Raw genomic sequence first — 21,314 nt, forward strand, 5'->3', positions numbered from 1 at the left:
CGAATATAATAACTATCAGTTTACTATCAGTTTAAAAACCTTCGCAGAAATCTTCGATTGTAGACCACCGATTTTATTGAAACAAACTTAAGTAATATGTTTGCCTAATACTATTTTCTAAATTGTATATTTTTGTTACAACCTGTACACTACGATACTACTCCACATTCCATAAAATACAACTGTACTTTTTTAGATTAAAACAATATTATCATCTTCCGCCAAAATGCTCAATCCTAATTATTCATTTAGTACAAACTACCAATAAATGTTATATTTCACTATTTAGCCAAATGTATTAATTAAGGGCAAAAAGGGTGTTCATGTGAACGATTTGGTAAACAAGTCTAAATACACGGTTGTTTGGTGGCTTGTAAAACTGAGTCATTTTTAAGAAAAGTTGAACAGTGATGGCGCTATTTATCTTAAATCATGTTTGTATCTTTACAAGGGGAAGACACTTGTATAATGGTATTAGAACATCAGAAAAAAATCAGGTTTACTAATGGCAAGGAAATTTTCACAAAACTTTTTATCATGAAATGTAAGGAATAAGTCATATTATTTGTCCAATTCAAAAAATTACCTCAAAAAAGCATAACAAGATGAATAATTTTATATAGAACCAATAATCTATGTAAGAATAGCTTAATATCCCAACAAACACAAAACATTTTCTACATCATTCGCAAATAGTTAGAAAAAGTTTAAATCTCGGGTTATATAATGGGTATATATAAAGGTTATTAAACATTTTCATAACATTAAAAACTGTTTTTTGTTTTGATAACTTACTGCAAATGTTCTAACATAATGTTATTTTAGTGTTGACAAAATAGTTGGCAAAAAATGTTTGCAAAAACATTTTACAATAACATTTTGAAAATATTTTTGCAACGTATTTTCATACAAAACGTTTCAAAACGTTTACATGACCTTTCTTAAAACGATTTTACCAAAACCAAAAATCAAAAATATAACCTGTTAAAAACGTTTTAAAAACGTTTTGTGTTTGCTGGGAATATGTGTGATTATTAGTGTGATAGCTGTTGGTATTGTCCAGGTAGAATTGAACCTTTATTATAATGTTTTGTTAGAAAAATTAATACATGATCACATCAAACAATTGTGAAGACTTGTACGAAGTCTAATTTCAATTCATGCATTCTAATGTTTGGGAAAGACGTTAAACTAACATAATCAAGTAAAAATTAGAACAAAATGTCGGCAATACTCAAGATTTTGAATGCTTAGACTTGTTCCAAGTCTTTGATTTGATTTGAAGACTCGATTGTCAGAAATATGCCGAAAATAACGACATCATGTATGTATACGTTGAGTCATCCTAGCTAGAATAATTTTGTCCTCCCTGGGCATCATGGAAGAATAGAGGATTACTTTTATTATCCGCTGAATGTGTAACCAGATTAAAGATGACACAAAACAAAAATATGTTACTTGTTCAATTTTATCTTTAATATAATTTAAAGGTTTCACGGTTGATAAATGTTCGGTTTATTATCACTTTTTATTTGTATATGCTTGTCCCAATGCCAAAATGTGAATTTCCATAACATCTAGGATGTACTCTGGATTAGCAGCAAACCAAAAAGCGAAAAATGCCATGTAGAGTGTTGATGCAGATGTGCACTTACTGTTCGTGTTTCTAAAGAAAATATAAAAAACAATTCGTCTCATGTTTAGTGACATTCAAAAACACAAACATCCCATGTGCAGTTACTTGGTTACAACATATATAGTGCGTTATGCACCGAAACAAAAAAGTTGATCGAACTTCTGTAACTTACCGTAACCGGTGGGGCTATTGCCCACGTTGTTACCCTCACAATTCATCTTGCCCATCCCAGAAGTTCTCAAAGCAAGCTCGCCGTTGTTCTCCATAGAAAAAGTAGTCACTTGTATTCCAGTATTGGTTAAATTCGGACAATGATTTTCATTATCGTATTTACTTTGTTTTACCAAATATATTAGCTATTTTTATGAAATTGCTATTAAATGTGGCGCGTGAGCTCTCAGTTGCGTCAGATGGATAAAATAATCCACTGCGGTCTAGCGAGCCAATATTCATCGGTTTACATTTCACTTAAGGTATACGACAGAAATCCATGCGAGAAGAAAAATCCACTTCCAATATTAATAGGGCGCTCATTTGACCATTTGATAAGCTATTATGATACGTTCATTCCGACCAGTATATTCCATCCAATAAACATAAGCAACTATACATTCTAATCCAATGCATTGAGGGAATTCCCCGAGTTTTCCTTGACCTGATCTCGTCAGAACGTACGTGCAACTCTTTGAATTGTCCACTGGCAAAATTGAACCGAATATGTCCCCAGTCAGCAGGTAAAATAAGCAATGACAAGTAGCGTGCAACTTTGCTAGCAGATGTTTCAATACAAAGCAAGTTTAGTTACCTCGCCAAACAAATTCACCTCATTTACTATTATCATGATTATGTTCTCAAAACAGATGGAAGATTTGTCGATGAGTTGCACAGGCCTCTTGATGTTTCCCATGCTAATAATACAGCCCCAGTTCACTCGCTCTCTTACCCTTTGCACGTCTTAGATGAGACCTAAATCGTGGCAGTAAAGTGACTGAGAGCTCTCTCTCACTCCTAACATCCTTAAGTCTATGCTTAAGCCCAAAACTCGGGCTCGAATTTCACGTTAATTCTCGTTCGTTTCCAGCAATAAGCTTTAAGCATTAATAATAAATGGCACGGTTCTCATCGCGAATTTATTACACTTTTTCCTCATTCTCTCATATTCGTAAGTTTGCCTGTTCATAATAAGGAAGTGTATCATATTGGTTACAGTCATCATCGGTGTCATATACACATTTGAAATATTACAGTCATTTATTTACTGCGGATACAGGCATCAGTTGAAGTGCTGCAATAACGATTCAACTCAGCTATCGTTAGTGAGCTTTTTATGGTTTATTCTATATCATATCTGACTATTTTTTATTGTCTTTCCTGAAGAAACACAATTAGAATTATATGTGTAGTGTTTGTTCTTAGGCATGCCTAAAAGCAGAGAAGACAGCAAACATAGTAATGATAATGGGTGTTTGTTGAGTGCTATAGCAATACGAGAAACAAGAAAAGAGAATTGCACAATATACAGTTTTATGATAGTTCAAACTTACAATACACTCGCCTAAGATTTATTTTAACGTATGCAGATTCTTGAAAACATGAGTAATCCAAAATCGAAATAATTTTCTCATAAAATAAAGGCTAACGGTTTAACCTGAAAACATATGAACCTTTTGACATTTTGACATAGTTGTTAGACCAAATGTTCAGCCTGTGGCGTTTTCACGACATCTTAACATTAAGGTAACATATCTATTGAAACAATGATCATAAATGCACTTAAGTTAAGTAATACGCCCGGATCATTTGCATAATCATTTGGCATGTTTGGGCAAGAAATTTTAATAATACGTGAAACCGCAAATATGTTTATATCAGTTGCATAAGGGACAAAATTGGTGAATTTTAGAATATTTTAATGTTTACCTTATCGTTTATTGTCACTTCATGTATTACTATTTTAACACGAGTGCACCACTTCGATCCCTATTACCTCTAGTAACTAATAAAGGTCTGTGACCTGATCGACTGCCTCATGTGTTTCTTTTCTGAAAGGCTTAGTATATCTTAACGCGCGTGATATATTTCGTTTAGATGGTGTGTACAAAAACGTGGTACAAAGTGGTAACTACCACCAGAAGCATTATACTATTCCTATGGATATATTGACCAAAACTTTGGAAACAGCTTGTGCTAATGGTGGGACTTAATGTAAAAAAAACCAATATGATTGACAAATCTGACCAATAACCTTTAACTTTTAAGATTTTCAAACGCTATAAAGCTATATAATATTACGATATATCGTCGTGAGGTAGTAAAACCCTCATTTTATGTGCATTTTCACTGTTACACATTGGTAATAATTACGGAATTGTTATGTACCTAAATTGATCCTTAATTTTTTATTCAGAAAACGAACTCGCAACAAACACGTCTCATATACGGCAGAGCATGTTCTTAAGAACCATGTAATACTCAATCAAGAAAGAAAATGCTTTGGGGTGTATATCTATGAAATTGCAAGTAAATAATAGATGAATTTCTTCGCAAACGGGTTTTCTTTCACACCTGAGACGATAACACTGTATCGCAAATTATTCTCCATACTTTGACCGAATTGTTAATAATACGATGATTAAATTGGAACAGTCAAGTGACACTTGGCGCCATGTCTATGTTCATTTTTATCTGAAGATTTGTAAAAAAAACTTAAGTCTCGCTCGCCGATTGCAAACATTGTATTTAGCGTAAGTCGTAATTTCCATCATTCAATCTATTTACATAATTCTTTGCAATGTTATTAAAAAATGATGTTCGTAAGATGTCTCAACCCTCGATCTGTGAGTTAAAATATACAGGTTGTAACTAAACAAATTACTCAATTTAGAAAAAATTAGGCAAATGTGTCAGTAGTTGATTGTATTGAATTTTATATACTTGGTTGTTAAGGTTATTTCTTAAAGGATGTCTCCGGTAATCATAATATATACGCCTTATAATTATGTAAGAAAATTAATTATCAAGCACGAATCACGTGCTTTTATTTTAAACAAACTCATATTGACCATAAAAACTAATTAATTCAATCGTCTCTCAACACGCGATATTTAAAATTCCCGGGCGCTGAAATTGTCGAGAGCAATGATGTTCCAGTAATACAGTACAATGAAGGCTGGCGACAACTGAGTACAAATAACCATGACATCATTGCACCAGACAATTTCGGCGCGGGAATTGTGAATATCGCGTGTTGATCTGAGCCTACTGTTTTTATTCGTTTTTATGGTCAATATGAGTTTGTTTTAAACAATACCATGTGATTCGTGCTTGATAATTATTTTTCAAAGATATAAGGTGTAATGTTGTGATTGCCGAAGACATCCTTTAAGCAACTACATAAGTTTTTTCAATAAAATCGGTGGTCTGCAAGCGAAGATATGGCCAATTGTGTAAAGTAGTTCAAAAACAACTTAAGCCACTTTCGTGTCTTTGTGCAAAAGTGACTGAAATGAGTTGAATCATGAACCACCTGGTCGGTACTCGTAAGATCGGTAAGATCGGTAATTATAAATAATGGGGCATTTGGATTGGTATTTAAATTTATGACTTTGAAATAAATATCATATCATTAAATTGACTGATGTCATTATTAAGTGAAAGAAACTACAAGTGAAAGAAGGTGAAAGAGAAACATGAAAACTTTTGCTTTTGTTTTGACATCTTTGACAATAAACATAAGAGTTCACTTTACGCTGTACAAACTTTAAACCTAAACTAGGAAATACACCAAGGAAAGTTTTTCCAAGACATTACTGATTTTATTGTATATCACATCAATATTTTTCTGAACAGGAAAAATGGAATTGTCAAAAGTGTCCCGTTTCTGGGCGATTTAGTTAATTAAGCATAGCGTTTGACCCCGTACTAGCATAACTAGAAAAGATAGATATTTATGTACAGTCAATTGGTGCATTGATCCTTCAAGAAGATAACTTGAGATGGGGTTCGGATTTAGCACATTATTCGATGTCTAGTCTCTTGATACAAAATGATGGGGATAGCTATGGTTGCAAATCCGCGGATTTTCAGCATATCTTCGCAGGCTTTCCATTATCTCTTTCAGTTAAGAAGGAGTACGGTTTGGGTGCATTCATTTGCCGTAAGCGTAATCGTACCAGGCTACCAGTTCAAGTACAGTGAGTAAGAGCCACAGATAATTAATCGCTTAGAATACTAATAATAATTGTACACTCTAAAAATACTGGATAAGCCATTTAAACTTGGTCAGTACTGGATCATTTTACATCTTGAATTCAAATAATACCGTATTCCGGTAACTATTGTCACCAAAGGGTAAGAAATAAACACGTAGTTACTCAACCTTGAAAAAAGTTGCAACAAATCCCTGTGAGCAACATCGGTATCAACGTTACAGCTAACGTACGAACCACAAAACACAAACGTAAGATACGTTTGTGTTTTGTGGTTTCTTAATGTTCTGTACAGGAAGAGCGGTTAATAGAGATATTTATCAATACATGTACTTTTCATCGTGGATGTCGTATTTGACCCTCGTCCTACTGTAAAATTCGTAACACGCAATACGAAGAAGTGTGTTATAACACTTTTATTAGTACCATTGTAAAGATATGGATCCCCGGGTATGGATCTCCTCTACCCAGTGATATAAATAAGTACAAACAAAATTGGGAAATTCTATTACGAGCAAAATTCTATATGCACAAAAGTATAGGCAAAATTAATTTTCGGCTAGAAATCTCACTAACATGCGAATCCCAGCAAACACAAAACATTTTCGACATCATTCGCAAAAGATTAGAAAGGTTCCCAGAAAACGTTTAAATGTCGGGTTATAAAGGGTACTATAACGGGTATAAAACGTTTTCATCACATTCAAAAACATTTTTTGATAACTTACTGCAAATATTCTAACATAATATTATTTAAGTGTTGACAAATTATTTGGCAAAAAATGTTTGCACAAAATATTTTACAATAATATTTTGAAAACATTTTTGTAGTGTTTCATGCAAAACATTTTAAAACGTTGGAGGAGGGTTAAAATAGACTATACGATTGTATTATCAAATTCAGTCTCAATCGAAGAACAGATGATTACTTATTTCATCTATTGAATGAGTAACTCCAGTTTAAGAAGAAAACAGAAAACAAAGCAAACCTATTACTGACATGACTGAGTATGTGATCATCTGTGTGCTTGTTTCAAATGCCGAAATCTGAATTCTAATGACATGTATAGGGTAAATTAGTAAACTATTGATTGCCCCTTAAACCCCAAAATGCTACAGCAATTTTGAAGGTCTGTGGTATTCTAGCAGTCCATTTTAAATAGTCCAGTTAGCCCAATCGGCAAGGCGATAGACGGTACTCGTGAATCAAAGTGAGCTAACTTTTTATTACTAATTTTCCCGGTCTTTCCGTACAATGGATTTCAAGGGTTCGTCATCCCAATTGTTATTTTACTAAGTAAATTAAGAAATTATATAAATGCTTATTAAATGAAATAATACATTACCATTTACCATGTTTACCACGTGTGATATTTGTTTGATATTATATTAGGGATTATATTTTTACCATTAACTCTTTTACAAAATACATGTTTTTTCTTTTTAATAAAGAATAATCTGATAATAGCTTTATACCAGATGAACAAAAATAGCAGCTGAACGCATAAACATGTCATTGCCGTTACATATATTTTTCTTGCGGGTAAATGAGTTCAAAAAATGTTAAAAAGGGTTCGAATACATTAATCATCCCACGCATATATATTGGTGAATATAAACTACAGCCAGGGCAAATACGGGGCATGAAAATAGATGTAATTTTCTTCCAGTTACTGTTTTAAAAGAAAATGTCAGAAATCATTCGTTTTTGATCATGATTATAGACATTTAAAAACACAGACATCCCATGCACAGTCACAAGGTTGCAACATACGCACCTAAAAAGTTGAATGAACTGTAACTTACCGGTGGGGATATTACCCACGTTGTTACCCTCGCAATTCATCTTGCCCATGCCAGAAGTTCTCAGAGCAAGCTCGCCGTTGTTTTTCGTAAAAACAGCAGTCATTTATATTCCAATATTGGTTAATGTCTGACAATAATTATCACTATCACATTTTACTCTGTTTTAACAAATAGGCTATATCAGGTGTTTTAAAGAAACAGATTGCTATAAAATGTAACGCGTCAGCTCCCAGTTGCGTAAAATGGATAAAATAGTCCACTGAGGTTTAGTGGGCATTATTCATAGGTTTTACATTCCACTTGAGCAATGTTGAGGTATACCATGTATACGACAGTAATCCAAGCGAGAAGAGAAAAGCCCACTTCCAATGTAGGACGCTCATTTGACCATTTGTTGATAGTCTATTATAATACACTCATTGCAACCCATGCATTTCAGCCAATAAACATCAGATATTGTATTCTAATCCAATGCATTGCGGGAAATTCCCTAAGTGTTCCTGGACATGATCTCATCATAAAGTGTAACTTTTTTGTCCACTCGCGAATTGAACAGACTATGTACAGTCAGCAGGTAAAAAACAATGACTTTGCTAGCAGATGATGTCAATTCAAAGCAACTTTCCAGTTGCCTCGCCAAACAAATTCATTAAAGTGATTATGTTCCAAACACAGATGGAAGATTTGTCGATGAGTTGCACAGGCCTCTTGATGTTTCCCATGCTAATAATACAGCCCCAGTTCACTCGCTCTCTTACCCTTTCTACGTCTTAGATGAGACCTAAATCGCGGCAGTATAGTGACTGAGAGCTCTCACTCACTCCTAATACACTTAAGTCTATGCCAAAGCCCAACACTCGGGTTCGAGTTTCACGTTAATTCTCGTTCGTTTCCAGCAATAAGCTTTAAGCATTAATAATAAATGGCACGTTTCTCATCTTTATAATTTATTGCAATTTTTCCTCATTCTCTCGTATTCTTGTGTTTGCTTGCTCATTAAGCAAGCGTATCATATTAGCTACATTCATCATAAGTGTCATACACATTTGACATATTACAGTAATTTTTTACTGCGGATACAGGCATAATTTGAAGTGGTGCAATAACGATTCAACTCAACTCTAATTAGTGAGCCTCTTATGGCATGTATGGTTTACCATGATCTAACTATTTGTTATTGTCTTTCATGAAAAGAACTTTAAGTTCCTTTCGTACACTATACTTATCATTCTTATTAAAATAAAGAATGATAAAATGTAGTGTTTCTCATAAGGGCATAGGCATACACTACGCTTATCATTCTTAATAAGAATGATAAGTGTAGTGTTTGTTCTTATAGGCATGCCTAAAAGCAGAGAAGACAGCAAGCATGGATTGGTAATGATAGTGGGTGTTTGTTGAGTGCTCAGCAATATTAGAAACCAAGGCAAGATTAATCATGTTAATTGGGCAGTGCACAAATATAATAGTCTGATGATTCTTATAGTTCCAACTTCCAAACACGCCAAAGACTCAATCCTATTCGGATTTTAAGCAAAGACGGGTAATCCACCCTTAAGCACCGCATGAATTATGAAAGTAAATTTGAAATGGAACTCAAGACTGTTTTGTGAAATGTCCTTAGGACAAAAACTTTATCCTGGATAATATCAACCTTCAGCGCATTATGAGCAACTTTGACATTTTGTCATTCGATGTTAGACAAAATTTCTCAGCGCAAGGCATTTTTACCCGGCACCTTAACATTAAGTTAATATTAATACGCTCGAATCTTTGCATAATCATTCAAGAAATCTTAATAATAGACTATGAGACATGGGCATTTATCTTTCACTTCCGTAGTTCACTCTTGGGCAGAACATAAAAACATAACAAATCTAGAGTAAATATATGTCTGAATTAATATCCAAAAAGTTCCCACGTTTTACTTTACTCATTTAGGAGTTATTTGGGGTTAAAAATGAGTTTTTCGTGATTTTTTTAAATTTTTGAAAAAAAATGTCAAATATTAAAATAGCTGTAACTTTAAAATAAATTGAATAGAAATTTCATTTCTATTGTAGATGTTACATGTCATATGGATTTCCAACACTGGTGAATAAAAATGTCACAGCACAACTCTAAAATATAAAAAAATGGCAAAAACCATATTTTTGTGCTATTTTGGCCATTTTTGACCTAAAAATGTAATTTTTGCATGCATGGGAAAAAAATATATATATATTTTCTGGATTTAAAAAATATGTCATTATATCAACCTAGTTATTCTGAACAAAAAGTTAATGATGGTGAATGTCTGTGACCTATAGTTTTTTGATCTATGGCCCTTTCAAATTCACATATGGACTAAAATAGCATGTTTTTGTCAATTTTTCCAATATTAGGCTGAAAATGGTACTTTTTGTAATTTTAACAAAATTTTCAGTGTTTGGAAAGTGGGAACTTCACATATATTATGGATATATTATAGTACTTTCATTTTAAGCTAGTTGTAGATCCACTGGTAGCTCGGTTTCCATGGCAGAAGCAATTATATCGTCAATTTTACTACTTTCAATGCAGCAAAATCATTTCAGTCATAATTTTACTGCATTGAAAATAGATAAAATTGCTGCTACCACGGTAGCGGGCATACTAGTGGATCTTGAAATAGCTTAACATTAAAGTACAATTACATGTTCATATTATTAAGTGAAGTTCCCACTTTCCAAAAACTAACGAGTTGGTTAAAATGGCCATAAAGGACCATTTTTGGGGTAATATTGGAAAAATTGAACAAAAACATGCTATTTTAGTCCATATGTGAATTTGAAAGGCCATAGATCAAAAAACTATAGGTCACAGACATTCACCATCATTAACCTTTTGTTCAGAATAACTAGGTTGACATAATGACATATTTTTGAAATCAATAAAATATATATTTATTTTTTCCCCATGCAAAAATTACATTTTAGCTCAAAATTGCCAAAATAGCACAAAAATATGGATTTTGCCATTTTTTATATTTTAGAGTTGTGCTGTGACATTTTTATTCACCAGTGTTAGACATCCATGTGATATGTAACATCTACAATAGAAATGAAATTTCTACTCAATTTATTTTGAAAGTTACAGCTATTTTAATATTTGACATTTTGGGCAAAAATGGAAAAATCACGAAAACTCATTTTTAACCCCAAATAACTCCTAAATGTGCAAAAGTAAAACGTGGGAACTTTTTGGATACTAATTCAGACATATCTTTACTCTTGATTTGTTGTGTTTTCATGTTCTGCCCAAGAGGGGACTACAAAAGTGGAAAACCAAGGGCCGTAGAGATGCATGGCCCATAGTCTATAATACATGAAACACAAAATATGTTTATATTTTGTGTTTCATGACTATATACAAGTACATGTTGTTATCTTAAAACGTTTTCTTATATTTTAACATTAGGGCGGTTTATTAGCATAGTTGTCCCAGTCGCAAAAGGGTCAAACATGTGAAATTTAGGATGTTAGGGTTATTTATCACATTTGATTTTTATGGAAATTGCAAGTGCAAAATGTCTCAATAATTGTGATTTAAGATACATATTTCTTTATTAAGTACCTTTCATTCATAAACGTGGCAGCAAAGTGACTGAGAGTTCTCTCTCACTCCTAACATCCTTAAGTCTACGCTTAAGCCCAACACTCGGGCTTGAATTGCACGTTAATTCTCGTTCGTTTCCAGCAATAAGCTTTAAGCATTAATAATAAATGGCACGGTTCTCATCGCGAATTTATTACACTTTTTCCTCATTCTCTCATATTCTTAAGTTTGCCTGTTCATTATATAGGAAGTGTATCATATTGGTTACAGTCATCATCGGTGTCATATACACATAAAGTCATTTATTTACTGCGGATACAGGCATCATTTGAAGTGCTGCAATAACGATTCAACTCAGCTATCGTTAGTGAGCTTTTTATGGTTTACTCTATATCATATCTGACTATTTTTTATTGTCTTTCCTGAAGAATAATAATAAGTATATTTATTAAAACCAACATATTGTGACCCGAAGGTCAAATTACATGTCAATGTACAGAGTAAAAGCAAAGCATTCATTAAAATTGATATAAATATGAAAAAAGTATATAAAATAACATAAAATGGCAGACACAAGTAAACTATAAATTCACACTATTATTGCACAATAAATATAAAAGCTGAAATGTGCGTGCATGCAGGAAAACCCGAATAAACGGCGCCCTACTTGTTTAATGCATCAACAAAATAGGGGATGGGGCTGTTTTTGAAGCGAGATGTTCTGAAACGCAGCTGGGAATAGTGATGCGCATTGCGGAGATTGCGAGCATGACACGCCTCTGTCTGGTAGGGGGAGAAGATCATTGGTACGCGATGAGTTGGCAAGCCCTTCGGCAAACCTGCGGCAATGGTTCTCTCTCCTATCAAACAGGGACTCAAGCTCGCAAGTCCGCAAGGCCTCAGCATAGGAGGTGACATTTTGGCCCAGCGTAATCCTGCATGCACGACGTTGTAGCCTTTCCAGGGCACTACTCTGACCAGCAGAGAGTGAGGAGTGCCAGGCTACATCAGCATATTCTAAAAGAGGGCGAATGTAGCCTTTGTATACGGTGATCAACTCATCTTCATTAAAGCCAAATTTTTTCAGCATGCGCAGCATGTATAATTTTTGGTTTGCTTTAGATGTGATCTGAGAGATGTTCTTGTTCCAACGGAGATCATTTTGGATCCACACGCCTAAGATTTTTGCTTCATCGACAAAATTCAGGGGGATGCCAGAAATATTTAAATTAGAATGAGCAGGAGGGTCTGTTTTGAAGCAGATCTGGATGGCTTGACACTTGGAGGATTTAAGCTAAGCTTGTTGGTGTTAGTCCAGTCATTGAACTTAGTCAGTTCTTCCTGAAGCTTGCTTGGTTGTGGATGTGAGCGATTCTCTGCAAGTGTCAAGTCATCCACGTACTTCCAACATTTGATATCAGCCTCCATGTTTTGGGCTGCATCATTAATCACCACTTGAAATCCAATGGGACCAAGTTTAGTTCCCTGGGGAAGAGCTCCATTGAGGACCCTATACTCAGAGAGAGTTTGGTTATAGCGCACACATTGGACACGGTTACTGACAAAGTCACACAACCATGGAACGATGGATCTGCGGACTCCAAGGCGGATAAACTTACTAATGAGGATATTGTGGTCAATCATATCGAACGCCTTTGAGAAGTCCGTCAGAACCACCGTTCCAATGTTGTTGACCTTGTCAGCACCTTGGTGAATTGAGTGAAGAAGGCTGACCAAATAGTGCGATGTGGATATGCCCTTAATATTACCATACTGTTGGGGGTCAATCTTTTCCTGAATATCCTCCAGCACCCAGTCAGTGATAAACCCTTCACTGATTTTGGAAAAACAGTCTGTTAAAGAAATGGGCCTGAGTTTGTCAGCCCTAGGAGGCTTTGATTTGGGGATTGGAACCACTATGGCTCTTTTCCATTGAGTGGGCACAACACCTTCAGCGTAAGAGCTGTTCAGAATATTAGTCAAGGGGACACTCAATTCATATGCAAATTCCTTAATTAATTTGGGAGAGATACCATCTGGTCCACTGGCTTTGGTAGACTTGACCTTTTGAGCTCAGCATAAACATCCCAAGGGTAGAGTGATGGTGATTGATCCGGGGCCGGTAGGTAGGCCTCAAGAGATCCAAGATCCAGCGGAGGTATGTTAGACGAGATGCTAACAAATTGGTCGTTAATTGTGTTGGCAATTGTACCTTGATCATCATCACTTACCCCTGAAATAGGAATACTGAGCTCAGATTTGGTGTTCCTGGTCATTGATCTTATTTGTTGGTGCCACTTCCGTGGCTCAGTGGCTTGAAGATTTCTTACTCTATTTGCATAATAATCAACCTTAGATTTCTTAATTGCACGCTGGACCTTATTGCGTAACATTTTATAACGCTCTACATCATGTGCTGCAAATGCTTTCTGACGATCTTTTACAAGCGACTTGATTTTCTGAGTCATCCATGGTTTATTATTGCTATGGACTTTGAGTGTGGCAAGAGGAAAGTGTGAATCAATAGCATCATGCAGTGACCGGTAGAGTGCATTTGCTTTCAGCTGTGTGGTACTAGCAGTAAGAACATTGGACCAGTCATGACCTTGGATCCATAATCCAAATTCTCTGATCTGGGAGTCTTTCATAGGACGATGAGTCCTTTTGTCATTGCGATGTTTGGCAATGTGAAGCACTGTTGGTCTCCAAATAATACAAATATGATCACTCTTTCCTAATGCCGAAACTGGTATGGGATCTTTGAAATGTGAGCTAATATTGGTCATGATTAGATCTAGTGTGGCTTCACCACGAGTTGGAAATGTAACTAGTTGCTTGAGGTTACAGTTCTTAAGAACATTGTTCACATTCATTCTGTTAAAGTCCCCCATTATTGTGAATCCTATTTCGGGATATTTGGTATGAAGAAAATCCATGGATTCCAGCAGATGTTGATCGAGAAGATCCCGATGAGGCGAGTCGCGTGGAATATAGACGCCACACACAGCGATGACAGAGACATCTCTGGGGAGTCGTTTGGGTTTTAATAGGACCCATAAGCACTCTAGTTCATCTGGGACAGCAATTTCCTGGATCTCACTGGCAGCAATATTGGATTTGACGTAAATTGCCACACCGCCACCCCTTTTTTGGCTGCGAGATTTAGTAAAAAGTTCGTAGCCTTCAATTGATAGCATGGTGTCAGGAAGGTCTTTGTGAAACCATGATTCGGTGACAACGCCAACATCTATGTGTTCCTGATCTAATAAGAGTTCAAATTCGTCAAATTTATTTACTATTGACTGAGCGTTCGTTAGCGTAAAGGTGGGAAAGTCACTTCTTGGGCGTTCATGTGGGATTCCACGAGATGGGGTTTGAGGTAATTGCCTCAGATTGGACAAATTAGCACCTTTCTGAGGGGCTGCAGGAAATTGATGATGGGCATTATGATTAGGGTTCACGATGACCTGAATTTTTCTCTGCAGAAATTTTCCTGCACGGCAACCACGGCGTTTAGTTCTTTTATAGCGTTGAAGCTCATCAAGTTTGATTTTAAGATCTTGTGATGGGATCAGGAGGTCACTGTTCAAGTTTTTGAGGGCACACGAGGAATACGAAATTCTCTCCATGTTTACAGGAAACAAGTCGAGTAGCAGGCCTACAGATTGATGAAGTTTCTGTATGTTCACCGTCTTAGCCTAGGCAAATTAAACAGTCATTTTGCACAGGGCTGACATTCGTGACACTTGGGCGATGGCGCTCGTGTTGACTGGAAATAGTAATGTCAACCTTATATACAATGATGTGTTAATAGGCGTACATGATATAGCGATGCAAAGGTGAAGAATTCTGACAGGTCAGAATGACAAGGAATGATTGTCACCAAAGTACACACCTGCAATGGTTCGGCTTTTAGTTTATGGAATAACTGCTCCGGAAAAGTTGATGAAGTATATTCATTGCACGAAAACAACACAAACAGACGAAGAATTGAGTGAAAATAAATGTTGAATCGGGAACCGAATATAATACGACCGGCTGCAGCTAAAGAGCGCCACCTCATTTTTTATTGTCTTTCCTGACTATTTTTTATTGTCTTTCCTGAAGAAACACAATTAGAATTATATGTGTAGTGTTTTGTATAGATTTTTGTATGACAAATCCAATAAAATATACTCACTGACTTGAGCTTTCGCTATCCAGGCTGATGGCTTGATCACAAGTGATCTGGTCCACTGCATTTCCCGCGGTGTTTGGATGCACTCTCACTCCTCGGGATCAAAGTTTGTTTTAGCAGTGGATCATATACGTGACTCAGAGAAAAAGAGCCGTCATCGCGGTTGATTGCATTAGCCCCCTTCTTGGGGATCTGAATTGATTCTCGTATTCTTCTTGATACAGTATTTGAGTCTTTGTCTAGTATGCTGGCCCCCTCCCAATTGATAACATGATTTTCTTGGGCGACGTGATCTGTGATCGCTGACTTACGTTGTTCAGATGTTGACGCTTTTCTATTTGCTCTGGTGAACTTTGTGTCTTTGACCGTTTCAGAGTCTTTTTGATGTTCTTTTAGACGGACGCCGAATTGCCTTCCTGTTTCTCCCACATACGACTTATCACAACCTTTGCAGGGGATTTCGTATACTGCGTCACTGGTTTCTAAGATGTCTTTCTTGTCTTTGGGATGCACAAGAATGCTTTTGAGTGTGTTTGTGGGACGCATGGCTGTTGAGATTTTGTGTTTTTGAGTTGTTCAGAAAGACCTTCGACATAGGGGATAACAACCATACCTTTAGATGGTGTCTCGTCGGATTTCTTAGGCTTTTTTTGGCTCTTTGGTTTTCGCTTCCATCTGGTGTTTGACTCTGTCAAACGCCCACTTGGGGTAACCACACTCCATTAATGCGTTCTTGATCTTTCTTTCTTCTTCCCTTTTGTCTACTTCTTCCATCACTATATTATCCTTTCTGTCCATGAGCGTTCTAATAACACCGAGCTTCTGGTAGAGAGGGTGTTGAGACTTGAAATTAAGATACTGATCCGTGTGGGTCTTTTTATGGTACACAAGCATTTTTAGCGAACCGTCTTCCTTGCGAACTATTAGAGTATCCAGAAAGGGGATTTTCCCCTGGTCTTCTTCCTCGTGGGTAAACTTTATGCTGCCCGTAGGGTCGATGGTGTTGAGATGTTCTGTAAGCTTGAGTGTAGTATCTTTCTGAATGATCTCTAAAACATCGTCAACGTATCTCCTCCAGTACTTTGGCTTACAAACTAGTGGTGCTGTCATTATGGCCTCTTGCTCTAACCACTCCACGAAAAGATTAGCCACGATTGCGCTGACCGGACTTCCCATGGCTGCACCGAAAATCTGGCGAAAGATTTGTCCGCGAAAGCTGAAATACGTGGTTGTGAGGATAAATTGTAAGAGCTCGATGATGTCTTCCGTATTTAATTTTGTTCTGTCTTTGAGTGTTTTGTCATTTTCTAGCCGTTCCTTGATGATGTCAAGACATTTTTCTATGGGAGTATTGGTGAATAGGGAAACGACATCATGTGAATTAAAAATATCACCATCGTCGATGCATATCCCCATCATCTCCTCCGCTAGGGACTTCGAATTTACCACGTGGTGTTCCGAGGTGCCGACTAATGGCGCGAGAATTTCAGCTGAGGCTTTAGAGGTCTGATAGCCAATTGGACCTGTATAGTCAACTATGGGGCGGATCGGATTCCCCGTTTTATGAATTTTGGTGGTGCAGTAGAGCCGGGGGGTATTTTCAGCTGTGGGGTATAACAATCTGTATTGACCTTCGTCGATCTTATCCTCCGATTTGAGCCTTTTCATGATGTCTACCCGGGTGTCTACCAACTTTCTTTTGTACCTAGGCGTGGGATCTTTGCTCAGTTTTTCATAGGTGTTTTGGTCACCGAGCATCTCATTAACCTTCTGTTCATAATTATCTTTGGTCTGAACTACAGTGCACTTCACTTTGTCAGCACCCATTATTAACAAATATTAGTATTAGCATACTAGACAAAGACTCAAATGCTGTATCAAGAAGAATACGAGAATCAATTCAGATCCGCAAGAAGGGGGCTAATGCAATCAACCGCGATGACGGCTCTTTTTCTCTGAGTCACGTATATGATCCACTGCTAAAACAAACTTTGATCCCGAGGAGTGAGAGTGCATCCAAACACCGCGGGAAATGCAGTGGACCAGATCACTTGTGGTCAAGCCATTAGCCTGGATGGCGAAAGCTCAAGTCAGTGAGTAGGCCTATATTTTATTGGATTTGTCACACAAAAATCTATACAATTTGATCTACAATCCTACCGATGCATCTGTTTACGGATGTCTAGTGTTTGTTCTTAGGCATGCCTAAAAGCAGAGAAGACAGCAAGCATGGAAATGATAATAGGTGTTTGTTGAGTGCTATAGCAATACGAGAAACAAGAAAAGATTAATTGCACAATATACAGTTGTATGATAGTTCCCACTTCCAATACACTCGCCTAAGATTTATTTTAACGTATTCAGATTCTTGAAAACATGAGTAATCCAAAACGCTGTATTGAAAGCAAAATTCGAAATTTTGTTCTCATAAAGTAAAGGCTGTTTTGCGGAATAATCATAATTAAGGCAACCGTTTAACCTAAAAACATAAGAACCTTCAGAGCGTCATGAGCAACTTTGACATTTTGAAATAGGTGTTTGACCAAAATGTTCAGCGTGAGGCGTTTTCACGACATCTTAACTCTCTTCACGCGGGTGTCGACTGCAGACGACAAGTTTCAAATTTTTTTTAATTAAAAATTTCAGAAATGTAAATTTTCATGACCATATTTGGAATCAGCATGAAAAATGCATTAAAATGAGTACAAACAAGCCTAGTATTGATTCAGTAGTTCTTAAGATAGCTCTTGATATTTTGAGAAAATGTTTCAAAACTTGAACTTTTTCCATCGAAGCGCATCATAAATGCACTTCAGTTAAGTAATAGGCCCGGATCATTTGCATAATCATTTGGCATGTTTGGGCAAGAAATTTTAATGATACGTGAAACCGCAAATATGTTTATATCAGTTGCATAAGGGACACAATTGGTGAATTTTTGAATATTTTAATGTTTACCTTATCGTTTATTGTCACTTCATGTATTACTATTTTAACACGAGTGCACCACTTCGATCCCTATTACCTCTAGTAACTAATAAAGGTATGTGACCTGATCGACTGCCCCGTGTTTTTTTCTTTTCTGAAAGGCTCAGTATATCTTAAGGGATCTAAAAATGAGCGTTTATTGCGTTTCGACAGTATTTTTTGTGGGACATGAGAGCACCTCAGACCTATCGAATTGCATTCTGAATACGAAGCATGTCTTTCTGATATCAAATAATTTTCATTTTTGAAAATCACAATATAATACAAATTTTATGACAAATTATAAAAATTTGATATTTTTCAAATTTTTGATATATAACAGTCCTCGAAGTAAATTATATAAATCTAATGATATATTCTTAAAGTGTATGTAGCAGGGAGGAAAAGCCGACGGTCAATTGAAAATTTTGACCTTTCATATTGAAGATATGGATTTTTTCCCAAAAAGACCTTATTTTTGTTTGGTGTTTTGGGGAAAAAATCCATATCTTCAATACGAAAGGTCAAAATTTTCAATTGATCGTCGGCTTTTCATCCCACCTACATACACTTTAAGTATAAATCATCAAATTTGTAAATTTTACTTCAAGTACTGTTAAATATCAAAAATATCAATTTTAATGATTTGCCATAAAATGTGTATTAAATTGCGAATTTCAAAAAATCAAAATTATTTGATATCAGAATGACATTCTTCGTATTCAGAATGCAATTCGATATGTCTGATGTGCTCTAATGTCCCAAAATAAATACTGTCCAAACGTTCATACCCCAGCCCTTAACGCGCGAGATATGTTTCGTTTACATGGTGTGTACAAAAACGTGGTAACCACCACCAGAAGCATATACTACTACTATCGATATATTAACTACAAATTTGGAAACAGCTTGTGCTAATGGTAGGACTATATTTAAAATAGAAAACACAAGACAAATCTGACCACCCACCACTTTTAAGATTTACAAACGCTATAAAGCTATATAATATTACGATATAATTGTCGTGAGGTAGGAAAACCCTCATTATGTGCATTTTCACTGTTACACATTTGGTAATAATTATGGAATAGTAAAAAAAAAGTTAGATTCGATGGACTTTTGCCAAAACTAAAATATTACGAACATTATTAGATGTTTTTGTCACTAATTGAGCTGTAAAACACATAATTATATACCTAAATTCATCCTTACATTTTTATTCAAAAAACGGACTCGCAACAAACACGTCTCATATACAGCAAAGCATATTCTTAAGAACCGTGTAATACTCAGTCAAGAAAGAAAATGCTTTGGGCTGTATATCTATGAAATTGCAAGTAAATAATAGATGTATTTCTTCGCAAACGGGTTTTCTTTCACACCTGAGACGATAACACTGTATCGCAAAGTATTCTCCATACTTTGACCGAATTGTTAATGATACGACGATTAAATTGGAACAGTCAAGTGATACTTGGCGCCATGTCTATGTGAAGACCTAAGCGCAAGAAGACCGTAAGTCCACTTGGCCCCTCAACATGTATACACTAAAGTTACGTATAGTTTCTTACGGTTTTATAATGTTCAATACATGTTCCAGGGTGAAAACATCATGAAAGGTTGTGAAAGATTTGTTTTGGCCCCTGAACATGTATAAAACATTACCTAACTATACGAAACTATACGCAACTTTAGTGTATACATGTTGAGGGGCCAAGTGGACTTACGGTCTTCTTGCGCTCAGGTCTTCATGTTCATTTTTACCTGAAGATTTATATAAAAACTTACGTCGTGCCGATTGCAAACATTGTATTTAGCGTAAGTCGTAATTTCCATCATTTAACCTATTTAAATGATTCTTTCCAATGTTACTAATAATGTGTTCGTAAGATGTCAAATTCGTATTAATGTCAATTTGGTGTTCATTGTTTCATTGTGAGGGCGCTAATCTTGATTTCCGATATTTTAAAGTCAAATTTGGTAGTCTCGAAGCACTGCCTAAATACGACATCCCGAAACCGACTGTGATATAAACGTGTATGTTTCGCTATACATGGGAACGACGGCTTAACATCCCCTCCCGAATAACAGAGTACTCTCATGGTTAATATATCCAATCCTAAATGAACCATGGGGAGAAGGTAAATCTTAATTTAATCTACAGATGTTACCATTTAAGCTCCGACTTTTTTTTTCCAAGCCATTACCCTAGCATATTACCGACGCCTGGAATTGAACCTGGGACTTAAATCTCGATCTGTGAGTTAAAATAATACAGGTTGTAACTAAAAGTCAAGTTAGCTCAATCGATAAGGCGTTCGACTATGGTGCGAGAGGTTGCGAGTTCGAACCCTGGTGGTGCCTATTATGCTCTCGTGGAAAAATTGAGTTAGCTTGAAATTCCCTTGGACAAGGAACTCACTGCTAATTTGTCTCGTTGTAACCCGTACGAAACTCGGGGAGCTGATCCTGGTTGCGATGGTTATTTGTGGAATGTCTAGGGTGTGCGCTCTTGAAGCAGCAAAGTCCCTGAATTGTTGTTTAATGGTTTATGGAATGATGTGGGGCCATAGTGGTCAGCGACAACCTGTAAAGTGTGTTGAGGCTTGTGGATCAACGTCTAGGCGTTGTGCCTGTGCGTAGCGCACTATAAATCACTGCGCTTTTTTGTCTTTTCTTTTTTTTTTTTAAAGATTAGTCAATTTAGAAAATAGTATTAGACAAACATGTCACTTATTGATTGTATTGAATTTTACTTGGTCGTCAAGGAAATTTTTAAAGGATGTCTCCGGCAATCACAACATTACGCCTTATATGTAAGAAAATTAATTATCAAGCACGAATCACGTGGTTTTATTTTAAACAAACTCATATTGACCATCAAAACGAATTAATTCAGCCGTCTCTCAACACGCGATATTTAAAATTCCCGGGCGCCGAAATT

General features: G+C 36.1%; 1 protein-coding gene across 3 annotated transcripts in view; it reads right to left on the reverse strand.

Moving 5' to 3' along the window:
* The window catches only part of LOC140142910 (aminopeptidase N-like), a 148,293-nt gene that overhangs the window by 71,522 nt on the left and 55,457 nt on the right, over positions 1-21,314 (reverse strand). The window contains exon 1 of one of the 3 annotated variants that reach the window (XM_072164937.1): positions 1,809-1,927. The exons of the other annotated variants lie outside the window; for them this stretch is intronic. Within the exon in view, the coding sequence (XP_072021038.1) occupies positions 1,809-1,902 (94 nt within the window). The 5' untranslated portion in view covers positions 1,903-1,927. Of the gene's footprint in view, positions 1-1,808; positions 1,928-21,314 lie in introns of those variants that run through there. 3 annotated transcript variants of the gene reach the window in all.

This window comes from Amphiura filiformis, chromosome 20 (genome assembly GCF_039555335.1).
Source record: "Amphiura filiformis chromosome 20, Afil_fr2py, whole genome shotgun sequence".
NCBI classification, from domain to species: Eukaryota; Metazoa; Echinodermata; class Ophiuroidea; order Amphilepidida; family Amphiuridae; genus Amphiura; species Amphiura filiformis.